The sequence below is a fragment of the Pterocles gutturalis genome, unplaced genomic scaffold, assembly GCF_000699245.1.
Source record: "Pterocles gutturalis isolate BGI_N339 unplaced genomic scaffold, ASM69924v1 scaffold23723, whole genome shotgun sequence".
NCBI classification, from domain to species: Eukaryota; Metazoa; Chordata; class Aves; order Pterocliformes; family Pteroclidae; genus Pterocles; species Pterocles gutturalis.
Window position 1 is genome coordinate 1 of NW_010118706.1, and position 12,941 is coordinate 12,941.

A 12,941-nucleotide genomic window follows, 5' to 3' on the forward strand; every position below is an offset into this window, starting at 1 on the left:
GGGCGGGGGAGCGACAGCGGTTGGGTGGTGGTGGGCCATTCCCGGCCGCTGGCCCAGGCAGCCTGTGGGAAGAGATCCGCTGCCTTCCGGCCGCATCCACCCGCGGCAGCCGATTCCTCGCCGTTGTTGGAGCAGGGGAAGGGTGGGTCTGAAAGCTCCTGCGGTTGGGAGAGGTTGAGAGGGCAGGAGAGGTCGTGAGTCCTCCTTTCCTGCTCGCCTTTTGAAATAATTATGGCCGCAACAAAGCTCTTACGGGCAGTTCACAGTGGTTTCCACTCTCTCACTTGCAGATAAGAGGCTTTGATGAGTCACAAAAGCTAGATTTTGAGGTGGGCTTGACCCCTGTATAAGGGTTGAGGAAAACTTATTAATGAGGAGTGCATTAAGGTGGCTTTCAAGACTAGGTGAGACTGCATAGGGTTGTTTTGGGGGTTTTTTTAAGTGTAGGCTGCTCTTCACTGAGCTTTGCCATGAATCTGTGGAGTGCCTTGATCTTATCTCTTCCTGCTGCCACCCAGACTGTGAGGTATGAGTGGTGCTGCCCGATGCTGTGATTGATTACACGGACAGAACTCCAGATTTAGCTTTGGGGCTGACTTTTGAATGGGATCATTTAAGAGAACATGAGCATTTTATCTTAGTTTAATAAAAATCACAAAGAATTGCCTTTGTTAAAGTAAAATATTCAGTACTACATTTTATGTAGAGACTTTCTTGGGTGTGTGTTTTGTGTTGTGTTGGGTTTTTTTAATCTTGATTTTGAGTGAGAGACATTCGCAGTCATTGTAAAACCAGTGTAGAAACACAAGGCTGTTCTCTGAAGCATAATTTTTGGTCACTACCTCTAAACACATCGAACTTGCACCACTGTTAGTGGCTTGTCAAGTTTCCTATCTTATTGTCTGGCTCAAGGTCTTTAGTTGCTCAGTTTTGTCTCCTCCTAGGGTTTACCTTTTCCCAGAGGTAAGAAGCATTAGAAGCACTGAAAGTGATCTTTTGTTTGATATCCACTGCTGTTGCTCAACCAAGCAAATTAATGTACATGTACAAGCAGCACAGAGTAGCACAGTGCTATTACTACCTCTATAGTCCAGTGGGTGGGATTTATTCATTTATTTATATATCTGAAAATCCTCATAAATAAAGGTTATGGTTTTGGAAATATCTTACAGTAAGTCTTACAGGCAAGGTCTTAGTTTAGAAGTTTCTTGAACAGTTTCCAAAACAAGGCCCAGACCATTCAGTGCATCATAGTATTAAACAGTAGACAGCCTGCCCGTCGTGACTTGTACAATCTAATGTGAAGTATTTCCAATTTTTATCTACTGAAATTCTTTTGTTTCCAGCCTATACTTACCCTATTTCAATTATAAGAACATTAAATTTATTTTGTTTAAATAAATGACTTGGTGGATTTATCAGATGAAATCCCATTTTCTCTAAAATTACTAGGTCCAGTGCTTTACTCAAGTGAGGTTTGTTCTTGCTTCTTACATCATTCACTGTTGTACACAGAGAGATAACCCCAAGTATAAACACTTGGAACTTTCATTGTAAATTCATCTCTGGCTGCCTGCATTGATGTCCTTGTTTTTCTGAACACATTCCAATTTATCAACCTCTTTCTAATAGAGTTTCCCAGAGCTGAGTGCAGTATTTCATTGAATCATAGAATCATTTAGGTTGGAAAAGATCTGTAAGATCAAGTCCAACCATCAACCTAACCCTGCCAAGTCCACCACTAAACCACGTCCCTAGGTGCCCCAGCTACATGTCTTTTAAATACCTGCAGGGATGGTGACTCAACCACTTCCCTGGACAGCCTGTTTCAGTGTTTGATAATCCTTTAGGTGAAGTTTTTCCTGATATCCAATCTGAACCTCCCCTTGTGCATCTTGAGGCCATTTCTTCCTATGCTATTGCTTGTTACATGGGAGAAGAGACCAACACCCACCTCACTACAGCCTCCTTTCAGGTAGTTGTAGACAGTGATAAAGGTCTCCCCTGAGCTTCCTTTTCTCCAGGTTAAGCAATCCCAGATCCCTCAGCTGCTCCTCATAAGACTTGTGCTCTACACCCTTCACCAGCTTCATTGCTCTCTCTGGACATGCTCCAGCACTTCAGTGTCTATCTTGTAGTCAGGGGCCCAAAACTGAATGTAGTATTAAAGGTGTGGCCTCACCAGTGCCAAGTACAGAGGCATGATCCCTGGTCCTGCTGGACACACTATTTCTAATACAAGCCAGGATGCTCTTGGCCACCTGGGGCATGCTGCTGGCTCATATTGAGCTGGCTGTCGGCCAGCACACCCCCAGGCCTTTTTCCACCAGGCAGCTTTCCAGACATCTTCTCCTGGCCTGGAGTGTTGCAGGGGGTTGTTGTGACCCAAGTGCAGGACCTGGCACTTGGCCTTGTTGAACCTCATACAGTTGGCCTCAGCCTATCGGTCCAGCCTGTCCAGTTCCCTCTGTAGCGCCTTCCTGCCCTCAAGCAGATCAACAGTCCTGCCCAACTTGGTGTTGTCTGCAAGCTTATGGAGGATGCACTTGATCCCCTCGTCGAGATCATTGATAAAGATATTAAACAGAAGTGGCCCCAGTGCTGAGCTTTGGGGAACATCACTTGTGACTGGCCGCCAAATGGATTTAACTCCATTCACCACCACTCTTTGGGCTTGGCCATCCAGTTTTTTACCATTTCAGGCATAGCTGCACCAAACTTGTGCTGAAAGGTGCTACTATCTTGTGAGACATAATGTTTCCCCATATGCAGGTTGACAGGTCTCTTCAAGGGAAAGAATCTTGCCTTCTGTGTTCTGTATGGCTGCCTCTCAAGCCTGGTTGAAAGAAACTTGGAAAATAGAGATGCAAGCATTGGCAAATTTTTCATCTTCTATGAAACATGAATTCTGATATGGCGATCTTCTGAACACAATTAGAAAGATATGGGCTCTGTTCCCACCATGTGTAGCTACAGTCAGCAGCAGCCTGCTTTTTTTACCTCCTCTCGATTAGGACTGAATTATACCTGAGAGAATTGCAGGTAATAGCTTGCTGGGAGCGCTGCCTTGCAGGACATGCAAGGTAAACTTTTTAGTTTACTTTGAATAGGCCATAGCCTGGAAACTATTAATTATTTCAGACAACAGTTATAAACAGATATTGTTTGCCTCTTCTGGGTAGTAGAACTTGTAATCATAATTCAGAGTTTAACAGTATCTTATGAGTGTTTTTACACAGGTAAGAAAAAGACTGAAATTATGCCCAACCCTTGACTGGAGCTTGAAAGCAAACTACCTTTATTGTCAGCTGTCTTCATAAATATCTAGATGTCAGGAGTTCATCTTTATTTGTTGAAGTGCTGTTGGAGGCCAAACATCTCGGATAGCTTGTGGTTAGTGAGTGCAATGAAGAGAACTTCAGTGTTGTTGAATGATGCACAGTTGCATTTCATAGGCTATTTTTAGCTCGGGACATGGGTTTTTTTATATACGTCAGAAGAATGTTGTAAATGCACGTAGGATTTAAAAGTGTGAAATTAGCAGGGGAAGTCAGTAACGCTCTTTGTAGACAGGCTGAAAAGGACGTAGCCATGGAATATCCTTTTATGATCCAGATGCCTGGTACAGCATGTCATGTATCTGATACAAAGCAAGGTAAAATGTCTCTCCTTTAATTAAAACAAAACTAACTGCTTTTTGCCTGAATATTGGATAGATTGATCATGTAAGGGAGTTACTTTGCTTAATTTTACTCCCCTTTTTTTAAGGATTAATCCAAATTAGTGACTTCAGTCTTGCTTTTCAAGAGTATAACAGAAAATACAGTAACTTTGAGTAAACTATCTGAGAAACTGTTAGAACTGTGCTATTACTGATTAGAATTGCATTTCTGACCAGATGATTTGTTTAAAGTTATAAAACTAATACTTGGTGTAAATTTTAAAATGTTGGCATTCTTGTGACTACAGGTGAAGCTTAAATTTGTCCTCTTTCAGGACACTTGCTGCAGGTGCTTCCTGCAAAATTCAAAATCAAGGATGGGAGGAATCTGGTTTGCGTAACATTCAGTTTGGGCATAATAAAGGATTATAGCAGCATGGATTGCTTGCATTAGACAAAACTAAAGCACAGAGCTGTACAAGACTTTTCAAAACAACATTAAACAGGGTCTACCTTACTTTGATCCAACGGCAATGTTGAGGTCTTTGTGTTTGCATTTCAGTGAATGACTCAGCTTTTCATGTTTGTGTGGGAGCAATAATCGTATCTTCCCAGCTAAATAGCAGTTCACTTGAAAGCCTCACTTCTACCCTGATTATATTGTTAAACATGTAAACTACACATTTATTTCTTCATCTGACAGGTCAAGGGAAACAATGAAATTAGTATATTTGTGATACATTAAACTATATAAAGATTCTATGAGAATATATAAATGTTTTTAAAAGTTGATAATTTAAAAGAAACAATCTTCAGATTTTTAGAAATATTATGTCATTAATTCATTTTGAAAAAAAAGTGTGCTTGCATTTGCGTATGCATTTTGTTTTAATTCTACTGTGTAAGAGAATAGCAATGTAGTGCTTTCAAACTATGTCAGTGTCCTTTTTCTAATGCACACAACCCTCTAGTTGACTTTGATGAAAGCACTCTAGCAGGGGCTCTTTGGCAATCTCTCTCCCAGCCCCAGTGCCATCCAAGGATCTTCACAAAGACATTAGGCTTTCATCAGGGTCATTCTATATCCTGAGACCTACTGCTCTTTTAATGGAATCTGTTCTAACAAAATGCTATTCAAAGCCTAAAATACTTGGTTGGTTGGTTGTTTTTTTTTTCCTTGCAAATGTTAGTTTAGCATACTGCTTTATTTATTTAACCACTACATACTATGCTAGGTTAGCAGCCCATATCCTTCTATGTCATAGGTGCTTCCCAAACTGCTAAGTATGTATTCAATTTGTGGAAGATGCAGATGATAGAGTATTGAATCAGCAATACAAAAGCACTGTGTGAGTTTCATTTCAAGAAATATGATTTGATTTGTTTTTTAATGTAGTCTGCTACTGGCCTATAGTGCCAGTGCCTGAATCCTGAAAGACATTATGCTTAATAGCAAGTGGAGTCCAAATGAAAGAAAATAGAGCAGGAGATATTAAAATAAATGTGTACTTTGGGGTATTATAACGTGGAATTTGATATTCCTTTACCTATCTCTCCACCAAGGACTTGTAATGTGATTTAATAAGGCTAAATCTTGGATATGTTTCTGTCGCCCTAGAACCAACAGTCAACATGTCTAGCAAAAGGGCAAAGACGAAGACCACCAAGAAGCGCCCTCAGCGTGCCACTTCCAATGTATTTGCAATGTTTGATCAGTCACAGATCCAAGAGTTCAAGGAGGCCTTCAACATGATTGACCAGAACAGGGATGGCTTCATTGACAAAGAGGACTTGCACGATATGCTTGCCTCCCTTGGTAATGTCGCTTTTCTGTTTATGGTTGCCAAACAAATTTGTGCTATTATAATTAAAATATTGAGTTTGGGACAGCTCATGAGAGATGTCTCCATTTGTATCATGCTATTCAGATAGCTTTCAAAATAAAATAAAAAGTAAAACCAAACATGAATGCCTTTATTTGTAGGAAAGAATCCAACAGATGAATACCTAGATGCCATGATGAATGAGGCTCCAGGCCCCATAAACTTCACAATGTTCCTCACGATGTTTGGTGAGAAGTTAAATGGCACTGATCCAGAAGATGTGATCAGGAATGCTTTTGCTTGTTTTGATGAAGAAGCAACAGGTACATGGGTAAAATAAGTGTACATGTATTATTTCTACTTACTTTTGTAACAATAAACATTTGTATTCATAGAAGTGGTGATGAATTTTTTAACTCTGAAAATTATTATTTCTGTAACCTAAAAATCATGCCACTTATCTTTAGCAGCTGAAATTACCTTTTCAAACACTATAAAACTTAAAATTCCAAACTTGTGGTTCCCTTGTTTGGGACAGGAGAAACAAAAAAAGATGTTGATTAGGAACCAGGGTCTTAAATTTTTCCAAACTTAAAATTCAGCTTTGGGGCAACTTTTGTATGGAGAATCCCTGTCTTCAAAGCTGATGTGCTTTTATAAAGAACTTATTTTCTGTCAGCAACTTGTATCCACCTTTCTTCTGTTAAGCACCTAAAGGAGAGGAAAATTTATACAAAAACCTGTGTGACTCACAAGAGTGCTGATAGAAGGAATCACAAGTTATATAAGGCTGCTTGTTTAATAAAAAATGTATTCTTTGCAACCAATCTAGTAAATCTGAATTTTGTCACTGATTTAAGATAAATTCAAAATCTCTGAAATATTAGTACCTGTGTTTCATTCACTTGTTGAATGTTGGTAGTCAATTTCCATCATTGTATTTTCTAGTGGGTTTCATTAGGAATGTTCTAGACAAAGAGATCCTCTGTGTAAAATGTACAGTTGTTAGAAGACTCTCAGTACTACTGGGAGTATAGCCCTGCTGTTGGGAAGAAGGTCCGATATGTATAATGACAAATTAGTATATTCTTTGAAACAACACAGGAAAATCATAAAATGGCCTTTAGGTGAAGTAGTGAGACCATGCAAATTAACAAAGAGACTTGACTTGATTGAATGCTTGTAATTATTTGGCAATTACAGTAGTAGGCATTAATGGCTTTGTTTCCATTTGACAACAAAGACTCTAATTGAAACAAAGAGTTCAAATAAATTATCATCCAACTATTAGCAGATAAATGTAAAAACTCCTTTTTCTTATGTCATCTTACATTGTGTTCTAGGGTTCATCCAAGAAGACTACCTGCGAGAGCTGCTGACAACAATGGGAGACAGGTTCACAGATGAAGAGGTAGATGAGCTGTACAGAGAGGCACCCATCGACAAAAAGGGGAATTTCAACTACATTGAATTCACGCGCATCCTGAAACACGGAGCAAAAGACAAGGATGACTGAGCAAAGCTCCTGATACCTGCAGATTATCTCTGCTTTACGCTTACGTTTATTTTCGAGGGTTTATTCCTGATAGAACTCGTTGCATGCATTTAGCTTTACGGCTTTTGCCTTTCTTAATGTATTTATCTATTCCAGGCCATTTAGGGACATTTGCACCTGTGTAATCAGACTGGAAGTGGGGAAAATATTGTGAGAAAAAGGATATGGGGACAAATATCTATGGACATGATAGTCCAGGAAAATAATCTCAGTATTTCTGGTTTAGCTGGATTTTTACATTTTTGTAATAAATGCCATTTTGAAATAAAGATTGCTATATAGATAAAATACCTCAAATTCTTTTTGAACAATGACCTTTCTATTTTGCATTTACAAATGCAGGTGTGTTAATTGTATTTTACTTACAGTTCCAAATCAAGCTGGAAAACTCATTTTCATAATGTTTTGTTCAGTGCCACACAGTTCTGAAATGCTCCTGGCAGTATGTGCTGGTCTTTAAAAAAACAGCTGTACAAATCTCTTACCTCAGGTTTTTTAAGTGGCATCTGACTCATGTAAGTAGTTAGCCAAAGAAATGGTTCGATAAGATTGTTACAATTGCCTAAGGGGTAGCAGAGAACATTTATGATTCTTCACCAGGTATCATGCCCAGCTTTTATTTCCTCTTAATATTGATAGTTTTTTAGCAATATTTTCATGTCAAAGTTCGCATTCCTGTTTGGTAAGTTTTTATGCTGGCAATAAGTGGGAATTAGGCATATTTTTTCCATGTGGTTGAAGGAAGCTTGTGCAAAGGAATCTCTCTCTGAGCTACATGGTCTGTCCTGGCACAGACAATATTAACAGCAATGCATGGCCAGAAAACCTACATAAAACTTTATTGTTCTGCAGCTTTCAATTTGGATGTGAGAATGAGCAGAGTAGTTCTGAGAATTAACATGGTAAAACCATATACATGCTAAAGTCCCTCCCACTTTTTACAAGATCATACATTTTCCTCAGCTACACTGGTAAGACGGCTTTTAAGCAAGCAAGACTCATTCATTCAAAACCAGCTGTGCTGATGCTGTTGTCTCAAATACCAAGAAAAGTGGAAGGTTGTTCTCTTAGTTCTTAGCATGGCCATGTCCTTCCATGTGTCCCGTTCTCTTGGCTCCTGCAAGCTGAAAAGCATAAGCATCTTACCTACATATTTATCAAAGTGATAACCTTTTATACAGAAACTGTGCCCTGAGCTATTTCATATGACTTGAGACCCCCATTCCAAGGAATAGGAATCTGACTTCAGTTGAAGGGCTTCTTAAGGATGGGACAGCATACACTGCAAGGAAGGTTTGACTCATTTCCTGTGTGCAGTTCTTGAAGATAGTCTGGCTTTAGCTTTGTAAATAAGTTAACTTGACTAAGTAGGCACACTTTGACTTATTTTTTTTTTTTAATTAGTCCTGGGTCATTTATCCCATTTCTGGCCTTAATTCAAATTAGTTTTCATCTATTCTTTTCCCAATTTTGTGTTAAATCTGCTAACTGGGACTTAGCCTCAATCTTTCTTTTTCTCCTACCCAGACTATGTTCTTTGCTACACTACTTCAGACTGCCACACCTTCTTCTTTTGAGAAAAGTTTGTTTTTAAACTGTTTCAGTGCTCTTCGGTATGGTTGGTGAGATATTTGTCCATGGGATGCCAGCAAGGTTCTAGCAACAGCTGATTTTTTTGGAAGGTAGTCTACATGTATGGAAGTTTTCACCTACAAAGCCCATGTGACAAAGACAACAGTGTGGACATCTAGGAAACTGTCTTGTTGAAATGTTGCTATGTAGTATTAATCTTAAAAACAGTTACACTGTCACTTCTTTAGACCAGTCTTGTCACATCTGTGCAATTCGATATTGTGTGCATACATGCAAGCAGCCTGCACTCAGGATAGATGTTAGACTACCTTGATTATTATTTTCCTTTGAATGACTATATGGTGTAAGGTTCAGAGGAACAGTTTTCTTCTGTTATGAACACTGGGTCCCCAAAGCATTCTTTTCCTGATCCTGCCTTCTCGGTAAATTTTAGGTGCTGGTATGTTAGTTACACTGAGTAATCATCAGACAAGCCAGCTGGATTTTTCTTGCTGGAAATAAGTACTGAAGTAGTGATTTTTAAATCATAAATATGAGTTGCATAAAAGAGAACCTGGTATCCCCCTTGAGAGGAAATTGTGCCCTTCAACATCTTCTGTACTGCTGCTTGTAACTTTTGAACAGCCAGCTGAAGTGTGGGACATAGCTGCTTTGCTCCTTGTTGCACTGTGTGGGTATTATGTTCCTTGCTGCTTTCTCCAGTTAGGGGGTGGGGACTGGGAATTAGTATTAATGTAAAGATACCTACTCAGGAAGATGTATTATTGAGAAATAATTTACAAGGATGTTCGAGTATAACTAATGCTGTACTTCCAAGTTCAGGTTTCCCTAGTATCTGTATTGTAATCTAGAAGACCAGGTAGCCTGCAAGTGGGCACAAACTCCTCAACCGCTGGAAGGCTATGAGATACAGCCTCAGCCAAGGGACCATATAAGACCATCAGAGGCGTTTTGTAGCTAGGCAGCGAGGAATGTCCAGACAGCTGAGATTGCATGCCAAGGGCTGTGGGGATGTGTCATCAATAATCCACTTCCAAAAATAAAAATAACTTTGGTCACTGAAACAGCTTAAGATTCTGATGACTTAGACTTAGCATTTTGCAGTCAAAATCTTGGAACCTAATCTCTTCTCCCTTGGGGTTCATATATAATGGCCTCCAAGCTCCATGCCAGACTAAGCTTATGATGAAAAACTATTTTCACAGGCTGATGCACACACTTAATAGTCTTCCATCTACAGTGATATATTATGCCCTGTGAAGCACTATTGAAAAGCAGTGATTTATTTTACATGACCCATTTACCCTGTTCTAAGGCTACATCCGCAAAGGTCAAATTGAAGCCAAAGAGCTATTGCAGCTGCATGAGAAACCTCCAAAGAGGACTGTTTGTGTGAAGTGCTGCCAGGATGTGCTTTCCTGCCTTTTTTTTTCCCCCTTCTCTGACTGTTGCTGGAGATACTGGTAATAGGCAACATTTTAACCACCCAGGATACACTTGTATCTGCTCTTTACAAATAAAACCATCTTTTATCACACAGTGATCAGATGACTGATGCATTTCACAACATGAAGTCAGCTCAGCAACTAACTGATGTCACAGAGGTGGTGTCTGTGCGCTCTCAAGTAAGGGTACGTTTCACCACTGACCTAAGAACTATCTTTAGATTGCTTGTTTCTAGGATCACTGTCATATTTTGAGAAACTAAATGGAACACACAAGCCCCTTCCTGGCACAGGACATCCATCAGTACCAGTAATGGTGTGGCTTTGTGTCCTGCCCAGTCCATTTGTTCCAAAAGCTGGAAAATATCTGAAATCTTGTCATCACGTGTTTCTCATGGCCATGGCCTTTTCTTGTCCAGAATGTTACTAAACTATTATTTGTTATGTTCCTGGGGAGTTTCAAATGGCAACAAATAGCTTTTACCATACTGAAGGCATTCAGACAATGTAAGTCCAAATAACAGGTGAGTAACAATCAGAGCCAGGAACATTTTAGATATCAGCAATTAATCTGCCACTGGTGTTGCCCGTGTACCCATGCTCCTATTTTGGCTTTCTTACTTAATTTTTCAAACTCTACTGGCATTTTTTTATAACCTCCCTCCTTCAAAAAATTATTTAGGATGACAGGATTACAGAAGCGAGGAACAATATAGAGGCAAAAAGAAATCAGTAAATACCTCTCAAAATGCAGCTTAAAAATAAGTTTTCATGAAACGTTGAAAATCAACACTGGGAAAAAAAATTCCACACAGCTCATATTTGTTGCACTCTGAGCAGCAACTCCATAGAAATCCCTGTTTTCCTAAACTTTTGATATAGTAGATAGGAAACTTTTAATCTTAAAAAGAAAGAAGAAAGAAAAAAAGTTGAGTCCTCCCATTTTCCTTTGCAGTCCATGAGCCTGTACACACATTTCCTGGGACCACTCATTTGGGTAGGAGCAAACTCCATTGCTGCAAGCAAAACGCACAGGCTGCTGTGGTAGCACATCGTTTGGGAATCCCCACACTAGACCTTGAAAAAAAAAAAAAAATTGTACTGCAAATTTCAACAATACAAAAAAAAAAATACTCCCAAGAAACATTTTCAGACCAAACACATGATATTCCCTAGAGAACAGATCACACATAACAGATGATGCATCACAGGGCTTAAGGGGTCATGCAGTTTGTAAGAATGTAATAAACCCAAGGGAAGACGTGTACATGTTTCTCAGAAGCATGTAACTAACAGGAGAGTAGGAAATCAAACTGCTTCCTGGAAAATCCCAGACGCTTGTCCCATGCAGACTCCTCTGCCACGCAGCCGTGATTCCGTTTCTTAGTGAACCACCCTTGCGCTTTGATAGAGCTTGAAAGTCAGTTACAAATACCACAGGATTAGGCAGGCTAAGATTAACTTTAATCTGTGTGTCTAAAGGCGCAGACGGTGTGTGACAGCAGCATTCACTTCAGCATTCCTGTAAACTGTCACTGCTCAATTTTGCAAGGTTTCTTTAATCCTTAATTTGCCATTTCCTCACTTTGTCTATTTTAGGGTATCAGTAAGTATCAACCTCACTAAATATGGAACCACATTTTGTCTTTTTCCATATGGATGTTGTGGGCATAGTTAAAAGACAGCATTCCACTGCAATTTCCAGCCTCTGCCTAGCATATTCCGGTGTAAAATGAGGCTGTGAGCCCTGTCTCTGTATTTGCTGAGAGTTGGCATCAGACACGAGTGACTCGAGCCTTGACTTAGCATTGTACCTAACAGACACCGGGGCTTTTTCCCCTCTGTCGAATTCCTCTTCCTTGCTTGGGAGGTAACCACCTCTGATGCAATAGGTTTTATACTGGCAACATGTTACCACCACACAAGCAGTGTGTTGATTTTACAATTGCTCCACCGAGCAAGCAAACTTGCATAGGCATCAGCTAATAAGAAAACTGATAACAGCTTACTCTTTCTGCCAAACATCTGACTAAATACAGTCTTTCTTGTTTTCTGGGTATGTTTTTAAATACCATTTGGGGCCCCCGGCCAAGCATTGAGCACATTTAATTTCCTTCCTTATTTGTACATACACATTGTCACACAGACACAAGTGTTCATTTAACATATGTGCCCTCTCCTTGCATGCATGTCCTTAGGTTTAGAAGAATTAATTACGTATGTCTGGCAGAATTAATTACATGTGTTTGAAAGACTGGAGGTCTCACTCTCTTCTTACTAATACCTTATCAATACCTATATTTGCATTTCATTTGTAAACACTGTGCTAGGGATGATCCTGGTATTTTTTCTGGCCTTGCAGCTCTCATGACTGAGAGCAAGCAGACCAGTCCCCTCGTCCCCACTCCTTCAGTGCAAATTGCCTTTGCAGAGCAGAGAGTGCAGATGCGGTTTGTGGGAAAGGCAGCTCACCAAAGGACGGCCAAGACTTTTCTCCCTCCTTTCTGCATCCTGAATACGCATCTCTTTACAGCTAGGGCACACTGGACTAAGCAGACTTTTACTGTGAGCCAGTGCAGCTGGTCCTGTAACATTTATTAGATTCATAAAGAAACACCATATGACACAGACTCATTCTGCTTCATTAAGCAACCAAGTTAATCACAAATATCTGCACTGTCATCGTAACTCAGCAGAGGTGGGGAAATGGAGAGAATTAAATGAAAGGAGAGAAAAGCCTTACTGTAAATTGCTTGCTGTCTACAACAGCCTAAGAACTCAGATATGAAACAGATAATTTTGAAAGCTTTTAGACAACCCAAAGAAAACAAACCTAGGAAAACATTTCAACAGCACCAAAGTAT

General features: G+C 39.7%; 1 protein-coding gene across 3 annotated transcripts; it reads left to right on the plus strand.

Annotated features, from left to right (window-relative positions):
• The first annotated feature begins 295 nt into the window (after positions 1–295).
• On the plus strand, positions 296–7,327 carry LOC104463846 (myosin regulatory light chain 2, smooth muscle minor isoform). 3 transcript variants are annotated; one of them, XM_010076339.1, is made up of 4 exons: positions 296–329; positions 5,280–5,477; positions 5,646–5,807; positions 6,828–7,327. In XM_010076339.1, exons 2-4 carry the CDS (start codon positions 5,294–5,296, stop codon positions 6,998–7,000), a joined length of 519 nt encoding a protein of 172 aa, XP_010074641.1. In that variant the 5' UTR covers positions 296–329; positions 5,280–5,293; the 3' UTR covers positions 7,001–7,327. The 3 variants fall into 3 exon arrangements, with proteins under 3 accessions (XP_010074641.1, XP_010074640.1, XP_010074642.1); XM_010076338.1 differs by lacking the exon at positions 296–329 and adding an exon at positions 3,592–3,655; XM_010076340.1 differs by lacking the exons at positions 296–329; positions 5,646–5,807 and having other exon boundaries at positions 5,294–5,477; positions 6,828–7,321.
• The last annotated feature ends 5,614 nt before the right edge of the window (positions 7,328–12,941 follow it).

Coding starts and splice junctions, on each gene's coding strand:
- LOC104463846 (XM_010076338.1), top strand. CDS start 3,592: ATGGAATATCCTTTTATGATCCAGATGCCTGGTACAGCATGTCATGTA. Junction 3,656..5,279: donor TGTATCTGATACAAAGCAAG/GTAAAATGTCTC, acceptor CTGTCGCCCTAG/AACCAACAGTCAACATGTCT. Junction 5,808..6,827: donor TTTTGATGAAGAAGCAACAG/GTACATGGGTAA, acceptor ATTGTGTTCTAG/GGTTCATCCAAGAAGACTAC.